This window comes from Haliotis rubra, unplaced genomic scaffold (genome assembly GCF_003918875.1).
Source record: "Haliotis rubra isolate DU_JTF1 unplaced genomic scaffold, ASM391887v1 Scf61, whole genome shotgun sequence".
Taxonomy (NCBI): Eukaryota; Metazoa; Mollusca; class Gastropoda; order Lepetellida; family Haliotidae; genus Haliotis; species Haliotis rubra.
In genome coordinates this window covers 2,433,755-2,460,981 of record NW_025767313.1, presented here as the reverse complement: position 1 = coordinate 2,460,981, position 27,227 = coordinate 2,433,755, and the positions used below count along the sequence as shown (strand labels likewise).

General features: G+C 41.8%; 2 protein-coding genes across 2 annotated transcripts in view; one reads left to right on the top strand and one right to left on the bottom strand.

The window, feature by feature from the left end:
* Positions 1-1,128: 1,128 nt before the first annotated feature.
* Positions 1,129-4,721, bottom strand: LOC124255799 (outer dense fiber protein 3-like). The gene is made up of 4 exons (XM_046689736.1): positions 4,620-4,721; positions 4,072-4,182; positions 2,411-2,524; positions 1,129-2,242 (listed from the first exon to the last, which is right to left on the bottom strand). The coding sequence occupies exons 1-4, from the start codon at positions 4,669-4,671 to the stop codon at positions 1,761-1,763; spliced, it is 759 nt and encodes a 252-aa protein (XP_046545692.1). The 5' UTR covers positions 4,672-4,721; the 3' UTR covers positions 1,129-1,760.
* Positions 4,722-4,746: 25 nt separating this feature from the next.
* LOC124255861 overlaps positions 4,747-27,227 on the top strand; it is a 46,063-nt gene continuing 23,582 nt past the window's right edge. The window contains exons 1-6 of the mRNA XM_046689805.1: positions 4,747-4,831; positions 12,843-12,999; positions 22,465-22,626; positions 23,115-23,195; positions 24,442-24,587; positions 25,279-25,387. Coding sequence (XP_046545761.1) covers positions 12,925-12,999; positions 22,465-22,626; positions 23,115-23,195; positions 24,442-24,587; positions 25,279-25,387 — 573 coding nt within the window. The 5' untranslated portion in view covers positions 4,747-4,831; positions 12,843-12,924. The remainder of the gene's footprint in view (positions 4,832-12,842; positions 13,000-22,464; positions 22,627-23,114; positions 23,196-24,441; positions 24,588-25,278; positions 25,388-27,227) is intronic.

Below are 27,227 nucleotides of genomic sequence, written 5' to 3'. Positions count from 1 at the left end.
AGCATTTGCCTTTTCATATTCAGCAAAGTGTCTTTTGACTTTTTACTGGAAACGTTCGTAGCCCTAAGAATTCTTAACTTTGGTCGTAGCCAATGTGTTAAGAATGGGCTTAAGAAGTTCGTAGGGCCACGAACGTTTCGAGAATAGCTAGCCTGGAATCTAACGAATATGCCTAAGAGGTAATGTGAGGTCGACAGAAGATTATTAGACTCCGCGAAACACGATGGGAAAGTCGTGCAAATTCCTTATCCACTTTCACGGGCGGTGGGGTAGCGTAGTGGTTAAAGCGTTCGCTCATCACTCCGAAGACCCGGGTCCGATTCCCCACATGGGTACAGTATGTGAAGCCCATTTCTGGTGTCCCCCGCCGTGATACTGCTGGAATGTTGCTAAAAGCGGCGTAAAACTAAACTCATTCACCTTATGCACTTTCAATGTATCATATGACTGTCCTTGAACAAGATGGTGACTCCAGAGCAAGATCCCTTCACGTTCCATTCAGTCGTTATATTTCATCGTTTGTCTGGTTATTCACCACATCATCCAGCTGTCAGTCCTGTTGGAGTCTGCAACCATTGATATCATTCGAGCCTCTATCGAAGCCTCGATTGCCATTAGTACTTTGAGACAAATCCGTGATGACGATATGCATTGTATGGAAGAGTTGTTCAACGAAGCCCCAGACTTGTCCAGCAAGTATGATATAACTTCAACGATGCCAAGATGGATCCACGCCAGACAGGAAGAGACACACGTATTTTCCCTTACTTGATCATCTGTCCCAGCAGTTACAACAGAAACTCATTTGTCCCATCGGTTGTTTTGAAGCACAATATTCCGTGGCCAGGTTATTACACCCTGACAGATGAAATAGGGAGGAGAGTATTTAAAATAGTTCGACTCTCTGTTCTGTTCTCGTGGACCCGGTGAAAGTTTTTGAAAGTATGTAGTATAGTACTTAGTATAGTAGTATATAACATAAAGATCAAGTCTATATCTAACCATCTGTCATTGCTTGGAATTGTTTTCAGAAATTATCTTGACTTTGTTATAAATATTTTCGGTTCGCTCGTTTTAACTCTATACAGTTAACAAATATTTATGGTTAAGATAAAAACAAACAAAGCGTTACGTGTTTTATCCATTTATTTCCTGACCATTACTAAGACTTGCCATTATGCAAAAATGATTAGAGATTACATAACTCATTTCTTTATCCTTGGTAACATGTTAAACAGCTCGTATTGATGATTAATGCCAGAAACACCCTGGTGGTGACAATATTAACTACACCATCCCAGTATGTAATATGCAGGAAACAGCCTTTGGAATGCCAGATATCTTTATCGGCCTGCCCCTTTGGGCGTTTGGTGTATGATAAACACACATACACAATTACAACACTATTGCATGAAGTGTCCACATCAAGAGAACATTAAAAAACACATCTATACAACGTCTTTCCAGTTTACATATCTGTTTTTAGAATCCGATACAGGTGTGTCTTACTGAAAATAAGTAACCAATATCCACACATTCTTAATAAATATACCATATACACGCATTTCGGTTACATTAGTCTGAGAGAAAATATATCCGTGTGAGAGAAATCAGCATTAAAACAGCCAAAAACTACAAAACTGTATGCCGAGTGTAAATTTAAAACCGTGTGGCAATTAAAGAATCAAACTACATGTACATTAATATTTTTATAAAATGTTTAGAAAGTATATCTTAAACTAATACAAGATAAGCGCCCCCTAGTCTGAAACATCTACAATGAGAGGACAGATGAACTCGGAATGTCGGATTCCAAGTGAATGGACAGCAGCCTTTGGTCGGTTGATGACAACCCTCTCTGGGCAATGAGCTCCAGGTCCTGGCTTCATGGTGTTGTCCCCGGGCATGTAACTGCGTCTCCTCATGGAGTACAGAGGGGACCTCTCCTTGTATAGGTCGGGGAGGGCGGCGTTGTAGTTGCCAGGTCCGGGGGCCTTGGCCATGTCTTCTGCGTAACCGCCGATCATCGACCGTGCCGTCATGGAATAGCCGGGAGATGACTGCTTGTCCGGTTGGAACGCTCCCAGAACCTTTGGCAGGGAGTATTTGTTTGGGGCTGGGTTGCCATCACGTTTGCGATAGCGGGTCCGAGAACCGATTGAATGCCTAGGGGCATTTCTCTCCCCCTGTGGATGAACCCGTTCTGGTGAGTAAGCTCCAGGAGATGGAGTCTTGAACGTACCTTGGTGGAGAAAGGGATAAAACTTTAGGAAGTGTATGAAAGCATTTACATTCTCTTGCTATCGATACAATAACAGTAAGTATATATAATCCAATACGATATTGCCATGGTGATGGTCATTATTGTTAGTGGTATGATTATGATTATTATTATTGTTGTTAAGCTCACCAAGATATGTCTGTCTCGCAAGCAGGGAATAGGCAGGGGTGCCGTCTCTACCCGACCTTGTTATGCTGGGGTCAATGAAATACGCTGGGCCCGGACTGCATTCCTTCTTTGTTGCTGTAGGAACAGCAAGTACGGTATTAATGACAAACAGAGGGAGTGATAAATTCATTCAGATGCATAACATATGTGTACTTAGTTAATGAAATGAACCAACATAATCACCTTTACATGCACAGGTTTTCGTTGTGCGAAATAACGTCATTGGATGCAAGGTTTCCCCCGCCAGTAACTGGTGCACACCTCATTCACTAGTCTTAATGTATTGCTGCTTCTTCAAAAATTGAAATATATACTCACGCCAGATACAGATCTTCACCTCAGTGAGTAAAACTTCATTTAGATACAAAAGTCATGTTGTAAACATGATACGTCATCAAATTACTTGGACAGAATCACCAAGAGACGTTTAAATATGGTATTTGTGGTTGCTCTGCTTGTCGGCATTAAGCTGGGTATAAAACAGGGAATTGTCGATTAAAGTCAGGTAGGGTAACACTGTAAGAAGGGACACGTACAAACAGCGATACATAAACATGTGACTACGTCGTGCGCAGCTGTGCGATGAAATAGACTTGAACGCAACGATAAACCCCATTTCACTTCATTCATGTTGTCTTTAGGTCCAGATAGGATGCGGTGTATACATGTGTAATTTAACTGTACTACCAACAGCGTCCATCAATGCTCTTGCTATCAGTCACTATACTCATACTCAGTTCTAGCAGACGCCGAGCTGAATACACACACGTATCAGATTCAGATTCTTTAGACAGTAAAGACTTGGGTAATATGCCCCTCGGCATCAGTTTACACTCAGGATAGAATATGGTTATCCATTGAAATATACATGAATTACGCATTGACGAAAGGAGGCTGGACTAAACATTTTGGTACTTACATATGCATGACTTAATGTATTTACATAATTTTGCAACACTATCTTTAGATGGGTTTGTTAATAATTGTGAAAGATTAAACATACTAGGTTTCTTCTCAAAATAGGGTTTAATTAAGTTGTTTTCGATGTACAGTATGTTTGGGGCAAATTGAAACGAATTGATATGGTATCAGAGCAACAATCACAGACGCAGTGAGGTCAAAGTTACTAAACGGAGGATCTATCGATCATTGACCCGGGTAGAGTGTGATAGGTTTCAACCCTCCCACTAATGCTTCCTATGCGAAAGCTATATGTGATGGCCATAACTCCCCAATATTATAATTGTAGTTGTCCATTAATACAGACGCTGCACATAGAGCCAAAACTGGCCGAATGAATAAGTAACACCCAGAAACACTGCAGTAATCTAACTATACAATCTAATCCCTAAATAATAATAATCTTTAGATATCTTATCCAAAAAAGCACACTCTGTGTTCATATGAACAACTATCATGTTCTGCATTGTCTCGTAGAATTATGTGTACATGTGATCCCCAATCACATCTGGATATCACCTCAAATGTACTTTAGTATTATTTACTTATTTTGGTATATTTGAATCATCAGCAACGTGTAAAAAGTCGATGTGTTTGATCCACTTCGAGTGACATTAATCTAGCATTTAAACGGATGATGAACAGCAACTATGCCAACTGACCGAAGTCCCCGAGACGGCGTCCAAACGAGTAGGCAGGTCTGGTGTACTTTGTGAAGTCATGACCATTGTACCCACACGTAGAAGGCAAGGCGTAGCGCCCAGGGCCTGGACCTGTAATAAATGATTAAATGTATTGATATCTCAGCAGGTATATTCAATTTAATACGTCCGTATTAACGATGGATTAAAAGTGGATGAAACCGACAAAAACTAATACATTGTTTAACATTCAGGACATGATTTCTTCATATGTATGATAAATCTAAATAGAGCCCCGAACAATGCTAAATTTCAGCTAGGCTTGCCAAAGTATTTCAAACCTGAACTGGATTCAATTTTCAATTTATCATCTAATGTTTTCTCGGCAAACTAATGGCAAACATTTATACGTTTGTAGTTCAGCAGAATGCCGGATACCGAGAGTTAGGGGGTTTGCTCCCCAGTAAACGTGGCGGGCAGCTATGCTCAATGAAACCTCGAAAAACTGCAAATAATAATAGAGAGAGCTAAAGTTCTAAGTATATGAAACAAATGTTAAGTTCACTCACCCCTCTGTCGAGCAGCAATAGGGATATTCTTCTTGCTCTTTAACGAATCCATATCTGATTAAATATCCCGCCACGAAAGACTCCTCGGTGGGGGCGTGACCTAACAACAATGACGCGTTGCTATTCGAGCACTTCCGGGTTGTCGTCCCGTCCCGATCTCGCGCGGTGAACGTGAATACGCGTCTTGGTCAAGTGACTTCCTGCTGTTTGAGGTACACAAACTTTAAGAACATATTCTGAATTATTATTTATTATGTACAGTTATGATGTACGGCCTAAAAACATACAGTTTCTAACCGAAAGTTGTAATCAAGTTCCTCTGTGAACTCTGCACATTCTGTCAGCCATCAGTCGATGATGTTTTGGGTGGAAATGGTTGAGTGATTCTGCATGATGATAGATAAGTCCGTCAGTTCAGTTGACTTATCTCAGTGTGTAGCAGTTGATACGACTCTGTACAGTGGCTAGAATAGCTTCAGTTGAGTATGTCATAGCAAAGAAAAGTAAAAAATATATAATTTACCTGTGAATGTGCAGTTTAAATGAATATCAGTGTCTGCCATATTTAGTTGTCTTCACTAACTGTCTCGCTTAGATTAATACCCATTTTCACATGGAAGAGGTAATGAAAATGCTAAAAGTAAAATTATAGCTGTAACATAAGTTTACCATTGCATACAACTACTTATCAATTTGTTTTGGTCTAATATCCATTTTGCTCAATGACAGTTGAACATACAAATCTGTGGAGTTTAGTGAGAATATATAGGTATACAATGTGCAGATGCTAAGGCGTGTTGTGATTGAAGGCTACTGTAATCATTCGTTTTACATGGCTTTGAGGGTTTCTTGGTGTTTGAATCACTGCTTTTGGTAATATGTTTGAATAAATAGGGTTAAGCTGTCTTTCAAAGGCTGTATTGGAACTGTTTGCTAGCAACTCAGATACTTTTCCTGTTTTTTTTTTTTATCTTCTACACCCCAAACCTTCTGTGGCTTCCACCAGCTTAACATCAACCTGTTGACAGAAAAGACATTATAAATCAGTAGAATAAGGATATTGTTATCAGTAGGATCTATCCTTTCTATTGTCTCACGAACAGGCAACTCTATAATTGTAAATGGATTCACTGACATTGTCTGAAATAATGTTTGCTCCCAACCTAATTTTACAGGTGTGGGATAGTGAGCTTGAAGCTATTTCAGACACCTAAAATCATATGCAAACTGTTCCTCATTGGACATAATGACTAAGTTCGAGTTATTAGTAATTAACAATATCTGGACTTTGAGTTTCACATAAATATCACTTGTTGATAACCTTACTTGGTAGGATAGTTCAGTTTCGCTTTTGATTTAGATATTTTTACTGAAATCTTATTTGACAAAGATGCACAATTATACATTAATGAGATATACACAGAAGTAAATTAGCTAATTTAAGGAAAGACATTGCACAGGTAGTTCACACGTTTTCCTGCTGTCTGGTAGGTGAGGAAATGTGTTGTATAATTTGTTGTGCTGATTTTCTGAAAATGACTGACCGTTTGTCATATAAGCATAATACAGCTATATACTTAAATGCAGTAAGAATTTAGACTTTGGAATTTATATTTGAAAATTATACAAACCAAAATCTGTCAATTCCCATCACCTTGACAACCAGAACTATTTTTATGTTTGGGATGGCAAATAATTGTGTGCTACTAGAACCACTATAATTGTAAAATCACTAATTGGTACTCACCCACGAGTTAATAAAGGTATAGCTAGTATCCTTCAGTTATTTATGCTAATAATTAATCGTGATTTCTACCGTTTATTCAATGGAGTTCGTGGATTGTTCAGCTAGTTTTACATTGATGAAAAACTGTACTATTTGTAGATTACGCTTTCGCCAAGGATCCGCATGTGGTATGCCCTAGTTGTACTACGCCTTGTCGCTTGACTCACGCTGCAGTTACTGCATAAATTTAACCAATTCTGCCTTTGATAAATACCATCTTTGGCGTCTTTGAGACGTGTTGCAGATAGGTCACGCGAAACTAGGTGTAGACATGGCCGATACGCCGGATTGCCCATCCAGTCAACTGCTGTCGAAAGTGATCCCTCCCCGCCTGGTGTTCTGCTTGAGACCCCATCGAAGAGGGACGTGGGATGCAGTCCGTCACCTCTAAGAAGCGACCGCCTCTCCAGACATCCAGTCATCGCGAGACAAAGTCCAAGAGGGCCTCAACGTCTTCTCAACGCAGACTTCGTGACCCCAGGGCAGCGTCTTCCTCCAAAGGGAAATCTACGAAGTCATCGAGAACTTTCTCCAGACGAGATCGCTCCAGCAGCAGAATTGGGCCTCTACGATGACCAGCCGATCATCATACCCGACATACGCCACAAGAAGCGACCAGTGACAGCTTACAGTGACGCCAGCAGAGATCAACAAGCAGCCTGATGCCTCTACACTGATGTCAGACGAGATCGCTGAGGGCCCCACCGCTAACACAGCAGAAAGGGCACCATCTACTACGTCGCAGATCATCCCAAACGATCTTTTATGAAACAGATCATGATTATGATGGAAGGCCACTATAGACTGGAGAAGCAGCCATCCCAGGGTCCGAAAGCCTGCGAAGGCTCCAACGTGACAGCACCCAGGGCACCATCTGTCAACGTAGCAGCCACGACAATGCAGCCTTCGCTGAAGGAAGTCACAGACCACCTCGACGAAGGACCCAGATGTACAGCTCTTCGCTAAGGCCTTGCTAAGGCGGGAAGAATCATCACCTTCTTCGGGGCCATACTCAGATATGGAATCTGATCACCCAGACCACACGCAAGCCTTCGGTCATATCATCGCTCCCCCAGGACCGGACGCGAATGGCTTCACCGGCGTTGTCGAAAGGACACCTGAACCCAGATCGCTCTTCATCTAAAAGATCAGCAAGGGACTACACACAAGAGCTTCGGCGAAGCTATCAGTCCCCTCATAGATCGCCAAGAAGGTCAACCTATCGATATAGATCACCAAGACGATCACCTGCGCCGATCACCACGTCGATCACCTCACAGGTCTGCACATAAAGCCTACAACTAGATCTCCACAAGCGTCAAACGATATAGAGATAGAGCCACACAGCCCTACATCAGAAGAGCAACAACCTCTTATCTATGATGATGGAATGGAAGATGATGGAGGAATTATTTTCTCAGATGCAGAGATAAGATATTGATGGTCAATAATCTAGATCTCTCATCACCTTCCAAGAGTGGCAATAAGGCGCAGACTTATCTGATGAAAGAAGATGACGCAGATGCTATTACACTACCCCCAATCGACTCGATTACATGGGCGGTACCTCAGAACCTAGATACAGCATTTAACAAAGCCACAAAGGTTCAGGACGCCACATCTGCCAAATTTCAGCCAAGAAGTTCTCCACGATAATATGGAACCCTTCTTCAAAGCTAAAGACATCGATGAGAACTATAAGCTGATCTCCGATGCCAAGAACAAGTACTACAAGATTGATGATCGGAAATTGGTTCAGATAGAAACCATGACGAAGGCTGCATGTTCTTCGGGTCTAAATAGATCTAGAACAATAAATGAGACACTTATCTCCAGATTTCGAACACCCACCTCTGAAGATGACAGAATGATTTACTCGCCCCTACTGATGCAAAAGAAGGACCAGCAGTTTTTAACAGATCATCTGACGCCTGTCTCAGCAGCACTGACCTTAGCTCGCCGTCAAGGCCTCCTAGCTTCCTGCAACTGGGGTGAGAACTTTACAGCTCCACTATATACAGCCCCCCGTGGTCTTCCCCATCCATATTTGACCGGAGGAATAGACACAGTCTCCAAAGAAGTCACCAAGGATTCTAGAGAGAAGTCCTGATGATTAAATCGATGGACACGCTAGCCAGTGTCATTCGACAGACTTCACAAAGATACTCAGGGAGATCTAAATTCACGGGCCTACAAAGAGCTAGAGACAGGAAGATTGCCAGTTCCAGGGGAAGAGATTCTTTTCGGTCGCTTCATATGGCAACTATAGAGGAGGGTCAGGACGCAGGCAGGACACCCAGAGGTTCCCGCAACTATAAACGCTGAAAGACAGGTTCGAACGACTGGAGTCTTCCACCCCAGCCGCTCCAGTACAACCGTCACAAGTGGGTGGACGCCTTCAACTACACTGGGAAAACTGGGGAATACTTCAAGACACCTATGTCTCCAACATTCTTCAACGCTGATTTCAGATCCCACTACAGGCCAAGCCTCCACTAACAGTCAACCCTCACAAGTTCGAGGTAGAGGCACAACAACTACTAAAGTTAAGAGAGAGGCGGTTACATTACTCCTAACCAAGCAGGCCATAGAAGTAATAGAGCAAGGAAACATCGAACCAGGTTTCTACTCCCCAGTTTTCCTAGTACCCAAGAAGAACTCCAAGGAGAAATACAGACTCATTTACAACATGAGCTTATTCAACAAGACTTACTTAAACAAACCACCCAGGTTCACTATGATACATCTACCGCAGCTACGGCAGATGATTCGGCCCCATGGACTACATGGGCAGTATAGATCTACAAGATGCTTATCTGCACATCCCAATACATCCCTAATCCAGGAAATACCTTCGGGTTTACGCTAGACGGGTTACATTACCAGTGGAAAGTACTCCCATTCGAATAGCATCAGCCCCATGGTTATTCACGAGGATAACGAAACCCATTGTTATCTATCTACATCGTCAAGGGCTACACGCGAGTGCGCTCTTTTCCTCGACGACGGGATACAAGTAGATCAAGATCCACAGCATCTCAAACTACAGTTAAACTACATCATAAAGCTACTAACACAGCTGGGATGGTTAGTAAACTTACACAAGTCGGACCTAGTACCATCGCAAAGATCTGCAATTCCTAGGAACTGATTTATCACCAATCTCAACCGTGATAGTCGTGACCAGAAGACCGCTGGCTCAAGATCCAACAGATCATTCCACCAGCTCTACTGTCACCGCTACCACTTCTCGACAATGGCAGAGCTTACTAGGTCTTCTAACATCAGCCCAAGACTTGACAGTCATAGGCAGATTACAGTTACGCCCGTTACAGGTCTTCGCCAATACACATCTCGACGACCTACAACCATTCAGTCTACCGATACATCTCAGACCTCATCTATTATGGTGGACAAAGAAATCGAATGTCTCGCGAAGGGATTTGTTTAGCAGAGCAGGAATTCAAGACCCATCTATATGTAGACGCTGCCGCCCAAGGTTGGGGAGCTCATCTCTCCAACCGACGGCATCAGGGTTATGGACTCAGCTAGAAAGCAAACTCCACATAAACGCATTAGAGATGAAAGCTGTAATCAACGCCATAAGACATTGGAGCAACATTCTACAGAATGCGCACCTGATGATACATACCGACAACTTCGACAGTGGCGCTTTTATGTGAACAGACAAGGCTCAACGAGATCGCGAACCTTTTGAATTTAACCTTTCAACTGTTCAATTAATCCAAGATCTAAATCTACATGTCAAAGCATGCCACATTCCCGAGCCAGGAATATACTAGCAGACGACTCTCTCGGCCACATCTACCGTCCGCCGACAGAATGGATGCTCAATACAGAGATATTTGCACAGATAATCAAGCAAATAGGAGCCGCCGCTAGTAGATCTATTCGCCACAAGGTTCAACAATCAACTACCGACATTCGTGGTCACCAGTGCCAGACCCACAAGCATGGGCAACAGACGGCTCTAAGCATTTCATGGGAAGGCCTCACGCGTATCGCTGCTTCCAGCAATAATAATACCTCTAGTATTACAGAAAATCAACCAAACGCAGAGCCTACAACTCACTTTGGTCGCTACTCTATTGGTCGGCCAGAACGTGGTTTCCCGCCTTTAATACAAGATATCGGGTCAACCGCACTAGAACTACCTAAGCTGCGCTAAACCTGTTAATACATCCTCACACCAAACAGGTGCACAGAAACCCAGAAGTATTCAAACTTCAATGCATGGACTGTATTAAAATGTGTTTAAACAAGAGAGGATATTCTACCAGGGCGGCAAAAGCGGTCACGCTTGCCTTTACGATACTCAACGCCAGAAACTTGTACGATGACAAGTGGCAAAGTTTCAAAAATTATGCAACAAACAAGGGTTTTACAGCTTGCGAGATGCCACGCGATCCTCAAGTGGCAGACTATTTGTGTTACTTTCACGGCAAAACAAACATTTAAAAGGCTCGACATTGTCAACATATCTTGCCGCTTTAGTTCTGTGATTTCTATGAGAACGGGTGTTAAATTAACAAGAACACCAGAGTTACTGGCCTTACTACTACGTGCTTTCCGATTGAGGACCAAAAGCGGAAATTCCACTTCCAGCTTGGGATCTGAATGTAGTTTTACGACACCTCACAAGTGAGGATTACGAACCATTGGAATCGACAACGCTTTGAATTTCTCTCACAGAAAACAGTCTTCCTGTTATCGCTAGCCACGGCAGCCAGAATATCTGAAATTCATGCTCTAGATTATGAGAGGATACAGTTTGATGAAAATCAAAAGACAGCGACCTGGGATTAAGATGGGATTTCATCGCTAAAAATCAACTACCAGGTCAACCAGACAGGTTATTTCACATCCCTGGCGCTTATCCTCAATTCTTGATCTCAAGATACATTGGACTTATCTCTATGCCCAGTACGAGCTCTCATAATCTATTTACGCCGTTTCCAAAACAAGGCTTAAGATCGCCAGAAGATTGTTCATCCCGCTATCGCCACAAATCAGACACAGAAGTCTCTCGCACTCACCATATCAATATGGATAAGAACTGTCATTTTACGCCTATAAGGCAGCAGGACTGGACCCTCCAACAGCATCAAATCCCCATGAAATCAGGGCATTGGCATCCACCCTCGCCCTTCATGGTAACTGTTCATTGAATACAATTATGGAAGGATGCTTTTGGAAATCTAACATGGTGTTTGCTAATCACTATCTCAGAGATATCACCACCGAGGACGCCTCTGGCATTCATCATTTCGGTCCTTTGGTCCCTCGCCAGCAATTGACAGTCCCTCGTGAGGGCTTAATATTCACCCCCACGAGATTATTAGATATATGATACATATATTCACTAGCTTATAACCCATGGAGTTCTAGGGCTATGTACATATTTAGCTTAGGTTATTCAACCTTAAGCTCATACTGAGTTATATTCAGTGTACAGCTACGCTAGAGTAGCAGTTTATATATATATATTGATATATCAGTATATTAGTAAGGTAATACCCCACTTATAGTGTATATATCTATGGATTATTATAAGGAAATATCCTAAGTCTCAATGCCTTATGAAGTTCCCAAGCGAGGGGTTATTACAATATCACTTACTTAAATCACTAATTAATCCAAAGTATTCTGTTTACCCACCACCTCTCCGTGGATTCTACAAGCAAAAGAGCATGAGTCAGGATAAGGAAAAATATGTAATTTTCTGAGTAAAATTGATATTTTATACTTATCCTGACTCATGAGGTTAGCCCTCCCATCCTCCCCACATAACACTTTGGATTTCCCTGTAAATTCAAGTGTTGGGCTCGCAAAATCAGGAGAGAGTGAAGCATGAGGCCAGAGGGTGGCGACACCTGTTCCCGCGCTTACGGCAGGGGAGGTAACTCGTGGGTGAGTACCAATTAGTGATTTTACATTGAAGGGAGCTTCAATTAAGGAGATACAAGTGTTCCACTATGTTCTCAAGAGGAAGGGGACAAGCAAAAGAGCATGAGTCAGGATAAGTATAAAATATCAATTTTACTCAGAAAATTACATTTTCATAAGTGATAGTAGTAGATCTTTATTGATGTGTCCTGTTGAATAATAGCTGCAGTCTGTTTAGCAGGAACACTGTCACAATGAGTGAGATTTAGACTTTTAAGTTCTACTGTAAATGTACCCAGTCAGTGCACTGTACAGTATCCTGATATGTTATGGATGGGTAATTTGTTGTGTTTAGGGGAAAGAGGAGAAAGACATATTGATCAGGTAGTTCACACATTTTCCTGCTGTCGTATGACTCTAATTAACAGTCTGGTAGGTTGTGAAGTGTGTTGTAGTAGCTCATTATGCTGATTTTCTGAAAATGACTGTGGCCTTGTCCTGTTGAGTAAAACGTGCTGTCTGTTTAGCAGGTGAACACCATCAGAATGAGGGAGATATAGACTGTTCAGTTCAATTGTAACTGAATGTACTGTGGTTTTCGGCACCGTTACAATGAGCACAATGACATCATCAGTATCTCAGTCTCAGGAATACCAGAGTTTCAGGAGCACCATTCCACAGAAAAAGGTATGTGTATCATGTTTCAATGTTTCAGTGTCTCTTCTAGGACGCGCGATTCGCGCTGATAATTATCAAATCACCCTTCATAAAAACAGCATAGCGCGAACTGTCGCGTATAGTAATTTTATCCCTACCTACCTTTCAAAAACTATACGTAAAAAGCTTTATATTGACAGAGAATGATTTTTAAATCGGAGTAGGCCACAGAGTCTAGTTCGATCGATAGCAACAGGAATACACGACAGAGTAACCTCCCTTGGTTAAATCCACTAACGGCACTGGGTAAACGAAATTCCCTTCACTTCAGTATGCAAATAGATAAAACTTTGCAATACAATTATGATTTTATCAATTAATAATTGAAAACCTTAAACTAAAAACTCTAAACACATTGCATATTGTATATCTCTTTCAAGACACAGTTTCCTTGATCTTTTTAAGAAAATCATTTCGTTTTAGTTACGTTTTCGAAATCAAATAATATTATCACTTGTAGTAATTCAGACGTCAAATGTAGATGAATTTTTTATTTACAACGGTTTGTGGTAATTTTGCGTGAATAATGTCACATATGTAATAAGTAACTGACTTTTTTGCACAAAATACCATTGAGAAAGTGACAGCCACGTCTTCCCAGACCGATACGTCTGTTACAGGAATGTGTGAATCGAAGGATGAGCAAAACCCTAACACCGACCCTTGTCCCTCCGACTCTAAAAAGATGAAACCAAGTGTTTTTCAGAAAAAATGGTTGAAAGAATGGCCATGGCTCTCTCAAAACAAGCTTGGTGTGATGTTATGTGACTATTGTAGCAAAAATAAAATGAGCAATAGTTTTACTGGTGATGGCTGCAATAACTTTCGTACATCCACACTATCTAGACATGCACAAACCCATGACCACCAGCTTTCCCTAATAGCTATGACGAAGTCGCAAACCACAATAGAGGCATCTGTGTCTAATTTAGTATCCAATGAGGAATTAGCTGTTAAGTCTGCTATCGACACAGTATTTTGGCTTTGCAAGGAAAACATTGCTATTGAAAAGTATGGTTCTCTGTTAGGATTGTTGGAGAAGGAAGGCTGCACCAATGTTAAAAATCTCAGTTTTTGGTCACTGTTGGTCTTGGGGCATATCGGCAAGTGCTTGTAGAAAGATGGAGTGCTATGTAGAAAGTTCCATCGCCGTATATGCTGTCAACAGCACAGAGATGTTCCTGGTTGGTTGAATGATACGAACTCACAATTCTTATGATAACCAATCAATTGTAAATAACAGGTCGGCAAAAACTGTTCAAGAAATCAGTTTCAGCATGAACCACCCATGAACTGTAGTCACGTAAAGATTAGAACAAATTTAGTTGCCACCCTAACGCTAATCCCCCGGTAAGCCCTTACATAAACATTACTGTAACAACACATACAGGTCTCTTGCTGAAGACATTCAGGAAGCAATTGCGAATACAATCATGGCTCAAATAATTGGAGATTTAAAGGATGCTTATTGTGTAGCAATTTTGATAGATGAAAGCACAGACATTTCAGTGACAGGAAAGCTCATTGTTTATGTTAAAACACCTCCTGATTCAGCAGAAGTATCCAAGAGACAAATTCCATGAATTATGGAGAATCATTGATGGCTGTCACAAGGACCCTTTCCCAAACCTACTGAAGCTTGCCTGTAATGGATTAACTTTGCCAGTCCAGACAGCAATTTATGAATGTGGTTTCTCAAGTCAAAATATTATCAAAACATCACATAGAAACAGACTGAGTGAGAAGGCACTCAGAGAGTTGATGATAATAAGTATTGAGGGCCCACCTGTTTCAACCTTTGATGCCAGCAAGGCTCGTGAGGTAATCAAAACCAAAAAGCAAAGGAGGATCTTTCAAAGATTTTCTTTCAATATGTAACAATCTGAATCAGAAGTTATGAACTTGACTTTGAGTGGACAGGATGTGGACCAATTTCAAATTATTTCTAAGCATTAAATAGAGGTTTAAAGATGTGAATTTCAAGGAATCTAGTCCAAGTTTTATCCCCCCGGCATGTGATGCGGGGGGATATAGTCGTCGCCTCGTCCGTCTGTCCGTAATCATTTTGTTTCCGGAGCATAACTCAAAGACCATTCAATATTTTTCAACAAGACTTGGTAGATATATCAAACAGAACCTTAAGTGGTGCCTTTTGCTATTTGCAGATTTTGGGCATTTTTATTTTTCCCGATTTCCGTGTTAGTCTCAAAAGGGAGGGGTAGGCACAACTCAAAAACTTCTTAATATCTTTCAGTAAAACTTGGCAGATATGTGAGGCAGAACTTGAAGTGGTGCCTTTTGCTATTTGCAGATTTTTGTCATTTATGTTTTTCAAGATTTCCATTGAAACGATTTGCACTTAGTCGAAAATCAAGCTGGACTTTAAGTAACTGTCAGATGATTTGTTCTATCAAAGATGTGGGGGCCGGGGGGATATGTCATCTTTTGATGACTCTTGTTTAAATAAGTGGTTCATGCTCATTTCAATCATTACAGAAAAAGATAGAACTCACCTTGATAAAAAACAAACTTCATATTTTTCCTTATCCTGACTCATGCTTATTGCTTGTCTTCTTCTTCTTGCGAACCTAGTGGAACACGTGTATCTCCCAATTGAAGTTCCCTTCAATAAAAAATCACTCATTATTACTCACCACGAGTTACCTCCCTTCCACAAGCGCGGGAACGAGGGCGCCACCTGAACCCATGTGCCTCACTCTCTCCTTCTTCCCCCAGTGAGCTGGACGTGAGAGCGCCTGTGTCTCCCAACACACTATATCCTTTATTTATATTTAGTTTAGTACCTCTTATACTTAGTATAGAGGTGTTACTAGTATCCTTATTCAATTTTGCATTGATTATTAATTGTGTTTCTGCTGTTTATTCACGGTTCGCCGTGATTGTTCAGTAGTTTACGTTAATGAGAATCTACACAGATTATAAACTACGTTACTCTGCTACTGATCCACATTTAAAATGCCCTAGTTGCATTACTCCATGTTCTTTTGTTTCTCGTTGTAAATTTTGTATTAATTTACCAATTTCTGCCTTTGATAAATATTTATGTTCTGTTTTTAGACGGAAGGCAGATCAATCTCGCAAACAAATTTCAGTCATGGCTAATAGATCACAAATTAATGTTCCCTGTCAACTGTTGACTGACGACCCGCCACCGGCTGGTGGCATGCCTGAGTTTCCCTCGGGGGATAAGCGTGGGACGCAGTCCGCTATGTCCAAGAAGCGACCTGCATCTCAAGATCTGCCGTCTTCTCAGTCTAAGACTAGCAAAGCGTCCATATCATCTCGTACGCTTCGTACACCCAGGTCTACAACTACGTCAAAAGGGAAATCTACAAAATCTAATAATTTTGCCTCTGATATTTTACCAGTCACAGAATTAGCCTTATATGATGATGACATTCCGATTATCATTCCAGATGTTCGTCACAAGAAACGTCCTGTATCTGCGACTGTCACCTCAGCGCAGATTAGCACACAACCAGAGATGCCTACGCTGTCACCAGAAATTTTGACTGAGGGTCCCGTCACCTTCGCAGAGAGACAACCCTCATCATCAGCGCAGACCGCCTCAGACGACCTGGTCAACCAAATCATGAGGCTGATGGAAGACCGTTACGGTTTACAGAGTCCCCAGAGCCACGGGCCCCAGAGCCCAACCCATATTATGTCATACAGGGCCCCAGAGCCCGCCTTGGCTTCGCGTAGGGCCCCAGAGCCCACAGACGCGCCTCCGCGAAGGGCATCCCAGCCCGGAGCGAGCTCTTTGCATAGGAAGTCCCAGGCCACCTCCGCGAAGGAGCTAGAGCCTCACCTATTGCGAGAGTCTTCGCGGAGAAGGAGCGCTTCGCCGAGCACGCACCTTGTAATTCACAGAGGTCGTTCGCGAAGCAAGCGCTCATATGTCGATTCGGACACTGACTCGAGACATTCGCGAAGGACGCGAAGGCTAAGTGGTTCCATTTCTACCTCGCCTAGAAGAGCTTCGAGAAGCCCCCAGCGTTCGCGAAGCCCCCAGTGTTCGAGAAGCCCACAGCGTTTGCGAAGCCCTCACCGTTCGCGAAGCCCCCAGCCTTCGCGAAGGATGTCTTCTCCAAGGTCTCCGTACACTAGCCACTCGTCAGTCCGTTCTCCACAGTCCTCTCATAGATCTTCCTATAGATCTAGGACTCCGACATATGACCATACGTCAGAAGAGGAGGATGGTATCATTTTCTCAGATGCTGAGATAAGATATTGGATGGTGAATGAATTACAACTTGCCTCCCCATCAAAGAACGAGGATGCAACTCAGACTTACCTGATGAAGGATGATGATGTAGATTATATCACCTTACCTCCTATTGACCCGATCGCAGCCGTACCAGCTAAACTAGATACAGCCTGCTCCAAATCTTCTAAAGCCCAATGTACTCATTTACCGGTCTTCAATGCCAAGAAATTTGCTGGACATAATATGGAACCCTTTTTCAAGGCCCAGGATATTGATGACAACTTTAAACTTATCACTGATACCAAGTCCAGAAGTTACAGAGTAGACGATCGCAAACTGGCCCAATTAGATACCATTTCCAGAAGGATGTTCTTCGGATTAAATAGATCTAGAACTATTAATGAGACTCTCATCACCAAGTTCAAGAATTCTACAGACGAGGAAGACAGAATGATCTACTCAGCTCTACTCATGCAGAAAAAAGACCACCAATTTCTTACAGAGCACCTTTCAGCTCTTACTGAAACTACTACCATGACTCGTCGGCAAGGATTACTAGCCTCCTGCTCTTGGAATAAGCAATTCACAGAGCCTCTTTACACAGCTCCATGGTCATCGCCCTTACTTTTTGGTGGCAACATAAACAAGGTCTCCAAAGAAGTATCTAAAGATTCCAGAGAGGTACTTATGATTAGATCCATGGATACCTTAGCAAACGTCTTTAAACAGTCAACACAGAGATACTCGGGCAAGTCTAAGTTTTCAGGGCTACAGAGAGCACGGGACAAGAAACTAGCTGCAGCTAATAATCCCAAGGATTCTTTTAAATTAAGCCCATACAGCAAATTTAGAGGAGGATCAGCTAGAGGCAGATCATCCAGAGGTGCCCGATGGATTTAAGCGATGGAAGTCAGGTTGAACGACTGGAGTCTTCCACCCCAGTCGTTCCAGTACAACCTTCTCAAGTGGGTGGGCGTCTTCAACTACATTGGGAAAACTGGGGAATACTACAAGATCCTTATGTATCCAACATCCTACAGCACGGATATCTTATACAACTCAAGACCAAGCCGCCGTTAACAGTCACCCGCCAGGGTTCAGCGTTCAACCGGCACAACTACCTATGTTAAGAGAAACAGTACAGTCTCTGCTAAACAAACAGGCCTTAGAAGTTCTGGATCAGCGAAACATCGTACCAGGTTTCTACTCCCCAGTTTTCCTAGTGCGAAAAAGAATTCCAAGGAGAAGTATCGTCTCATTTACAACATGAGCACCTTCAACAGAGAATATCTATGCAAACCACCAATGTTTAAGCATGATACATTTACCACAACCCGGCAATTAATTAGTCCACTAGATTACATGGCCAGCATAGATTTGCAAGGCGCATATATCTACACATTCCGATTCATCCCAGCTCAAGGAAATATCTAAGATTTATCCTAGGCGGCAAACATTACCAATGGAAGGTACTTCCCTTCGAATCACTTCAGCCCCTTGGGTATTCACAAGAGTAACCAAGCCTATTGTCTCATACCTACATCATCAAGGTCTGCGAGGCGCATTTTACCTAGGCGACGGGTATACAAGTGGATCCAGATCCACAGCGTCTCAGACTACAGCTGAACTTTATAATCAAGTTACTAACTCAATTAGGTTGGTTAGTAAATCTACTCAAGTCGGACCTAGAACCAGCGCGGGATCTGCATTTTCTAGGTATCACGATTCCTTACAGCTCAGAATCGTTTAGTAGTCCCGAGGACAGATGGATCAAGATCCAACAACTGATTCCCCAAGCCCTACTCTCTCCGTTACCACTACGACAGTGGCAGAGCCTATTGGGACTACTCACATCAGCTCAAGACTTGACACTCAGAGGCAGGCTTCAATTCGTCCATTACAAGTCCTCATCAATGCTCATCTCGAGGACCCTCTACCATTCAGTCTACCAGATTACGTCAAACCATATCTACTCTGGTGGACCAAGAGATTGAATGTTTGCTTGAAGCGTCTCCTTAGTAGAGCGAATCGAAAACACATCTCTCGTGAGGCAGCGTCACTAAAAGGTTGGGGAGCCCACCTTGCCGGCAGGACAGCGTCAGGCCTATGGAGCAATCAAGAGAGCAAATGTCACATAAATCTGCTAGAGATGCAAGCAGTCATAAACGCCATAAGTCACTGGAGCAACCTACTACAGAACGCTCAGTTGATGATTCACACAGACAATTCAACAGTGGCGTTTTATGTGAACAAACAAGGTTCAACAAGATCACTGAATCTACTCACTCGATGTTTCAGACTGTTCGATTTAGTCTACAATCTAATCATACATGTCAGAGCTTGCCACATTCCAGGAGCAAAGAATGTTTTAGCAGACGCTCTCTCTCGGCCACACCAACCGTCGCCGACAGAATGGATGCTCCACACAGAGATATTCAATCAAATAATCATGGAAATAGGATCTCCCTTAATAGACCTATTTGCCACTCGATTCAACAAACAACTGACAACCTTCGTATCGCCAGTGCCAGACCCACTAGCATGGGCAACGGACGCACTAAGCATATCGTGGGAGGGACTCAACGCGTACGCTTTCCCGCCTCCTGCGTTAATCCCACAAGTCTTACAGAAAATCAGTCAAACGAAGAGCCTCGATCTGATTTTGGTCGCGCCCTACTGGCCAGCGAGAACGTGGTTTCCAGGTCTCATGCTAGGAATCGGAAAACCAGTACTTCAGCTCCCACTGCGCACCAATCTATTGATACATCCGCACACCAAACAAGTGCACAAGACACCAGAAGCATACCAACTTCACGTGTGGATTGTATCAAGGCATGTTTGAATAAGAGAGGTTATTCTGCCAGGCTGCTAAAGCGGTCACGCTTGCACTCGTAACTCAACTTCGTAACATGTACGATGACAAATGGCACAGCTTTGTCAATTATGCTGCTAAGAAAGGATTTTCAGCCAGATATGCTACACATCCTCAAGTGGCAGATTTCTTATGTTATCTACGTCAAACTAAGAATCTAAAAGGCTCAACCTTGTCCACTTATCTTGCAGCCATAAGTTCTGTCATAACTATGAGAACGGGCGTCAAGTTGACTAAAACACCGGAGTTACTCGCTTTGTTACGAGCGTTCCGATTGGAGGATCAGAAACGGAAGTTTCAAGCTCCAGCCTGGGATCTAAATATAGTACTCCAACACCTCACGAGTGAGGCTTATGAGCCATTGTTATCTGCTTCGTTTGAATCACTGACCCACAAAACCTTATTCCTGTTAGCATTAGCTACTGCCGCCAGGATGTCTGAGATTCACGCTTTGGATTACGAGAGAACACGCTTTGATGATACTCATAACATCGCTCATCTGGGACTTCGCTGGGACTTTATAGCGAAAAATCAACTGCCAGGTCAACCAGACAGATTGTTCCATGTCCCAGCTCTCTCATCCATACTTGGACCGCATGATACGATGGACCTATCACTTTGCCCTGTACGTGCACTGAAAATATATCTCCAACGATCCAAGCAAAGTAGAGGGAAATTCAAAAGATTGTTTATCCCTATATCTACCGCTTCGCAGACAGAAGTGTCGCGTACTACGATTTCTATTTGGATCAGAACTGTCATACTACGAGCCTACAAGGCTGCAGGACTCGACCCTCCAAGAGCTTCTAATCCTCATGAAATTAGAGCGCTAGCCTCAACTCTCGCTCTACATGGAAATTGCTCGTTGAATACCATTATGGAGGGATGTTTTTGGAGATCCGATATGGTGTTTGCCAACCACTATCTGAGAGATATCACCACCAAGGACGTCTCAGGTATCCACCATTTCGGTCCCATGGTCCTCGCTCAACAGTTGACAGTTCCACGGAGAAGATAAGTCTATCTTACAGATTTTATACTTATCTGATAACAGTACTAATAGCTACATGCTATCTATATATTTTTGCTTAAGTTTATTTTATTATCTTAAGCTCAGTACTATGGTTCTATATCATACTTACAACTCCTAGGAGTTCTGCTATTATATATATGTTCAGCTTAAGTTATCAATCCTTAAGCTCAGTCATATGTTCAATTCATAACATGTATTAGTTAACAAACTCTAAGTAGTTGGTTACTATTATACAGCTTAAGTTATATTATATCTTAAGCACAGTACTATTATAGCTTATATATATGCATATTGTAAGCTTAATACTTTGGTTCATTATAAAAGTATTCACTATAAACTCTCAGAAGTTTATACTATCACATTAATGGCTTCAGCTTACTTTAATGTTGTGTATACTTTTATTATATTCAGTAAATTGTAATAACCTTTATATGGCAGCTGATAAGTTAACAGCAGGAATTCTTCAGTTCAGTGCCTTTATGAAGTTCCCATAGGGTTATTACAATCATCTCAGTTCAAATCACTAATTATTAAAATCCAAAGTATATATAATCCCACCTCCTGTTCCGTCGGATTCTACAAGCAATAAGCATGAGTCAGGATAAGGAAAAATATGTAATTTTTAGAGTAAAATTAATATTTTATACTTATCCTGACTCATGAGGTAAGCCCTCCCTTCCTCCCCACTAAACACTTTGGATTTCTTCGGAAAAATAAAGTGTCTGGCTCAAAACGAAAAAGGAGAGAGTGAGGCACATGGGTTCAGGTGGCGCCCTCGTTCACGCGCTTGTGGAAGGGAGGTAACTCATGGTGAGTACTAATGAGTGATTTTTTATTGAAGGGAACTTCAATTGGGAGATACACGTGTTCCACTAGGTTCGCAAGAAGAAGAAGACAAGCAATAAGCATGAGTCAGGATAAGTATAAAATATTAATTTTACTCTAAAAATTTCATATTGTTTGTTATTCTTTATTCACATGAGTTTACAGGTACATTATTTAGAGAGACAGTAATACTTTTTCCAAATCCCCCCTCCTTTTTACATGATGGGGGGACAAATCCCCCCTAGATTTTTAGTTCTAGAATAGACATGTTGTATTTACATGAATCTGTTATGTGTCCGATTTAAGGATTGACTGTATTTTGGGAGGTTTCAGTGAGCATGGTGAGGCATGAAAGAAAGAACTGATGTGCAAATTTTATGAATCTGGCTAAAAAAGTTAAAAAACTAAACTTCAAAAAAGGAAACGGATACACACTTGTTAACTAAGTAATGATCTTATACACTTCAATTTCAGATTGTAGTTGACGATGACAACAGCAAAGAATGGACACTGTATGATGCAGGACCAAAGAGCATCAAGTGTCCACTCATTTGTTTCCCCCCAGCCAGTGGTGGAGCAGACGTCTACTTCCGACAAATACTAGGCCTGTCTGCTGCAGGATTCCGAGTGATTGGGGTAGGAAGACTCAGCAGCAAGTACACTCTCACTGTCACCATCGACTAAGGATAAACAGCAGATGAAAAATATTTGTACACTTTCGCATGTAATTTTGTCCACTGTAACTTACAGGACATTTCTGAATAGATTGTTGTGTTATACATAACAACTTCTTAAAAGAGCCTTGGGATGAATGGAGTAGATCAAGAAGTTGCTGAGTGTATCCTTGCTTACCCAACCTTCTTTAAAAATTATGCTTGTGGTGATAAATGTTTATGTAGTATCTTCATTGTACCCAGGAAAGATTAATTTTAACAATAATTTCAAGTCACAAATTATGTATACATAATTTTTCAAGTATGTGTCGAAAGGTTTACGTGAGGGGTGGCCTTGTCATCTGAGGCAGCACAATCCACTTGTGGTAAACATCAACATGATCTAAGACCCACATCAAAGCCTTGCAATGATATAACTGGCTTCATGTTTCCAGTATGCCTATGTTTCAGGTGGAATACCCAGTTTACTGGACCATGAGGGAACTTTGTGAAGGCTTCAGGAAGTTATGTGATCATCTGCAGCTTAATAAAGTAAGTTATTTGTCTGTGTCCCCAGAGTTTGAGACCAGATATTGAAATGTCCTCATACTCTGACAACATATCTTCACTCTACATATTTACCATGGATTTGCCTAAACTCGGTTATGGGTTGTCATGACATCATGGCTGGAATATTGCTGGACAGAATGCAGACAATAACTGAGAATGGGTGCAAATAATGTGCACTGCAAGTCCCAACACCAATAACAGAAGTCTGCTTGAGTCATTAATACTAATTTTAATCCTGGTAACATTGCATATGTTTGTTTAACAGACCCATGAACATCCGGGTTAGAATTGGTCTTCAGCAACCCATGCCTGTCGTAAGAGGCAACGAACGAGATGGAGTGGTCAGGCTTGCTGACTTGATTGACACATGTCCCAATTGCATAGATCGATGCTCATGCTGTTGATCACCGGATTGTCTGGTCCACACTCAAATATATACAGACAGCCATATAGCTGGAATATTGCTGAGTGCAGCATTAAGCATCAAATAAACCAAATGTTTAACAGACTGGTTTCTTCACTGAATCATTGAGCTTTAGAGCAGGCTTGACATGTGGAAGTGTCAAGTCCACTGTGTTTCTAGTCTGTAGAAATAGATTACAGCTGGCATTTCAGGACTCACTGTTTGATGCCTCTGATCAGTGTGCGAAATAGTTTCCGGCTTTAGCTAGCCAGTCGGACTAGCTATGCCTGAAAGTTACTAGCCCACAAAATATTTCACTAGCCCAAAATTTGAATGTAGAAACTAAGCAAAAGATTACAAAAATAGGTGAGAATAAGATATTGTCTGCATGACATGGGTTTCATCATTAAGCTGCTTATATAATGAACATGTTTATCAGGCCATAATCTTGCATGATTTCAAAGTGTATTATAACTTAACAAGTCGGAGAGAGTGATATGTTTACAAAATGGCCATATGAAAATTTGCTAGCCAGTTGGGCCAGTAACTGTGGCGATTTACTAGTCCGACTGGATTTTACTAGCCACGGGCTAGCGGGCCAGTAGCTATTTCGCACACTGCCTCTGATCCCTAAAACCTATTTCTGGGATTCCATATGACTCGATGAGGCAGACTGAATCATTCCTTGCTGTGTTCATTCAGACCATTGATGACAAGCTGAGGGAAGGACCTGTACAGAGAGTTTTATTGTAACATTGCAGCTTTCCACTGGTTGTTATTTAACACCCATATGTTGTTGATTTATGTTGTTATCTTTCACACCAGGTTCATATATTCGGGGCTTCTCTGGGAGGCTTCCTGGCTCAGAAGTTTGCGGAGTTCACTCACCGCTCCCCCCGGGTGGCGTCCATCATTCTATGCAACTCTTTCTATGACACATCCATCTTCCAGCAGACAAACTCTGCCGCTACGTATGTACTGCAGAAACATTCTGTCCAGTTTTACGTCTACTGAATTTACTATCATGTGTTTGGAGGGAAACTAGGGCAAAGATTTATGCTTCCTTCAGCAACACTAGGATTCACAGGTCATGGGTTAAAAATTGTGACTGTTCACAAAAGATGCTAAGTGAAGTTCATTATGAGCTATAGATCTTCATCTGAACAAGTGGGCGGTGGGGTAGCTTAGTGGTTAAAGCGTTCGCCCGTCATGCCGAAAACCCGGGTTCGATCCCCACATGGGTACAATGTGTGAAGCCCATATCTGGTGTCCCTCGCCGTGATATTGCTGGAATATTGCTAAAAGCGGCAGTCTAAGTAAACTTAGGCTCAGTATTATTCGTTACACTGCTATACTGAGTCTAACAAAACCTTATAGAAGGTCGCGTCAGCTGACCTTTTGGACTGACCAATCAGTCACAGCTTCCCAAATCGCGAAAGTTAACATTCGCACATACCGTTTGAACCTTTACCTCAAACGGTATGTACTTCGGCCCGTCTCACGTTTTGTACGAATAATACTGAGCCTAAGTTTACTTAGACTGCTAAAAGCAGCATTAAACCAAACTCACTCACTCACTCATCTGAACAAGTGCAGTTAAGTTTACATCAGGGGATCATGTTAGATCAGTTATTCAGTGAGATGTTGTATCCATACTTTTAGATTCTGGATGATGCCAGCACTCTTTCTTAAGAAGATGGTGATGGGAAACTTTGAAAAAGGTGTTGTTGATGCTGAAATTGCTGACTCGGTTGATTTCCTGGTTGAAAAGGTATGAATGTTATGCTTGTAGATCTTACAATTCATTGAAACTGTTTGAAAAATAGTGGTAAAGACCCACATCACTTCAATTCTTTCTCATGTGACCTGTGATACTGTTTAGACTGGTGCTCAACACAGTTGTGCAACTACAATACTGTACAGGGCGTGTTATACCCAATGATACAAGTACAATACTGTACAGGGCGTGTTATACCCAATGATACAAGTACAATACTGTACAGGGCGTGTTATACCCAATGATACAAGTACAATACTGTACAGGGCATGTTATACCCAATGATACAAGTACAATACTGTACAGGGCATGTTATACCCAATGATACAAGTACAATACTGTACAGGGCGTGTTATACCCAATGATACAAGTACAATACTGTACAGGGCGTGTTATGCCTAATGATACAACTGCAGTACTGCTCAGCATGGTTTTAAACCCAATGATACAAGTACAATACTGTACAGGGCGTGTTATACCCAATGATACAAGTACAATACTGTACAGGGCGTGTTATACCCAATGATACAAGTACAATACTGTACAGGACGTGTTATACCCAATGATACAAGTACAATACTGTACAGGGCGTGTTATACCCAATGATACAAGTACAATACTGTACAGGGCATGTTATACCCAATGATACAAGTACAATACTGTACAGGGCGTGTTATACCCAATGATACAAGTACAATACTGTACAGGGCGTGTTATGCCTAATGATACAACTGCAGTACTGCTCAGCATGGTTTTAAACCCAATGATACAAGTACAATACTGTACAGGGCGTGTTATACCCAATGATACAAGTACAATACTGTACAGGGCGGTGTTATACCCAATGATACAAGTACAATACTGTACAGGGCGTGTTATACCCAATGATACAAGTACAATACTGTACAGGGCGTGTTATACCCAATGATACAAGTACAATACTGTACAGGGCATGTTATACCCAATGATACAAGTACAATACTGTACAGGGCATGTTTATACCCAATGATACAAGTACAATACTGTACAGGGCGTGTTATACCCAATGATACAAGTACAATACTGTACAGGGCGTGTTATGCCTAATGATACAACTGCAGTACTGCTCAGCATGGTTTTAAACCCAATGATACAAGTACAATACTGTACAGGGCGTGTTATACCCAATGATACAAGTACAATACTGTACAGGGTGTTAAACCCAATGATACAAGTACAATACTGTACAGGACGTGTTATACCCAATGATACAAGTACAATACTGTACAGGGCATGTTATACCCAATGATACAAGTACAATACTGTACAGGGTGTGTTATACCCAATGATACAAGTACAATACTGTACAGGGCGTTATGCCCAATGATAAAAGTACAACCCCTAATGATACAACTGCAGTACTGTTCAGCATGGTTTTAAACCCAATGATACAAGTACAATACTGTACAGGGCGTGTTATACCCAATGATACAAGTACAATACTGTACAGGGCGTGTTATACCCAATGATACAAGTACAATACTGTACAGGGCGTGTTATACCCAATGATACAAGTACAATACTGTACAGGGCATGTTATACCCAATGATACAAGTACAATACTGTACAGGGCGTGTTATGCCTAGTGATACAACTGCAGTACTGCTCAGCATGGTTTTAAACCCAATGATACAAGTACAATACTGTACAGGGCATGTTATACCCAATGATACAACTGCAGTACTGTTCAGCATGGTGTTAAACCCAATGATACAAGTACAATACTGTACAGGGCGTGTTAAACCCAATGATACAACTACAGTACTGTTCAGCATGGTGTTAAACCCAATGATAC

Excerpts from the sequence above, each read along its gene's own strand:
- LOC124255799 (XM_046689736.1), bottom strand. The coding sequence starts at position 4,671 with ATGGATTCGTTAAAGAGCAAGAAGAATATCCCTATTGCTGCTCGACAG. Across the intron at positions 2,525-4,071 it reads ACGCCGTCTCGGGGACTTCG|CAACAAAGAAGGAATGCAGT; the intron begins GTCAGTTGGCAT and ends CTGTTCCTACAG. Across the intron at positions 2,243-2,410 it reads TGCGAGACAGACATATCTTG|GTACGTTCAAGACTCCATCT; the intron begins GTGAGCTTAACA and ends TTCTCCACCAAG.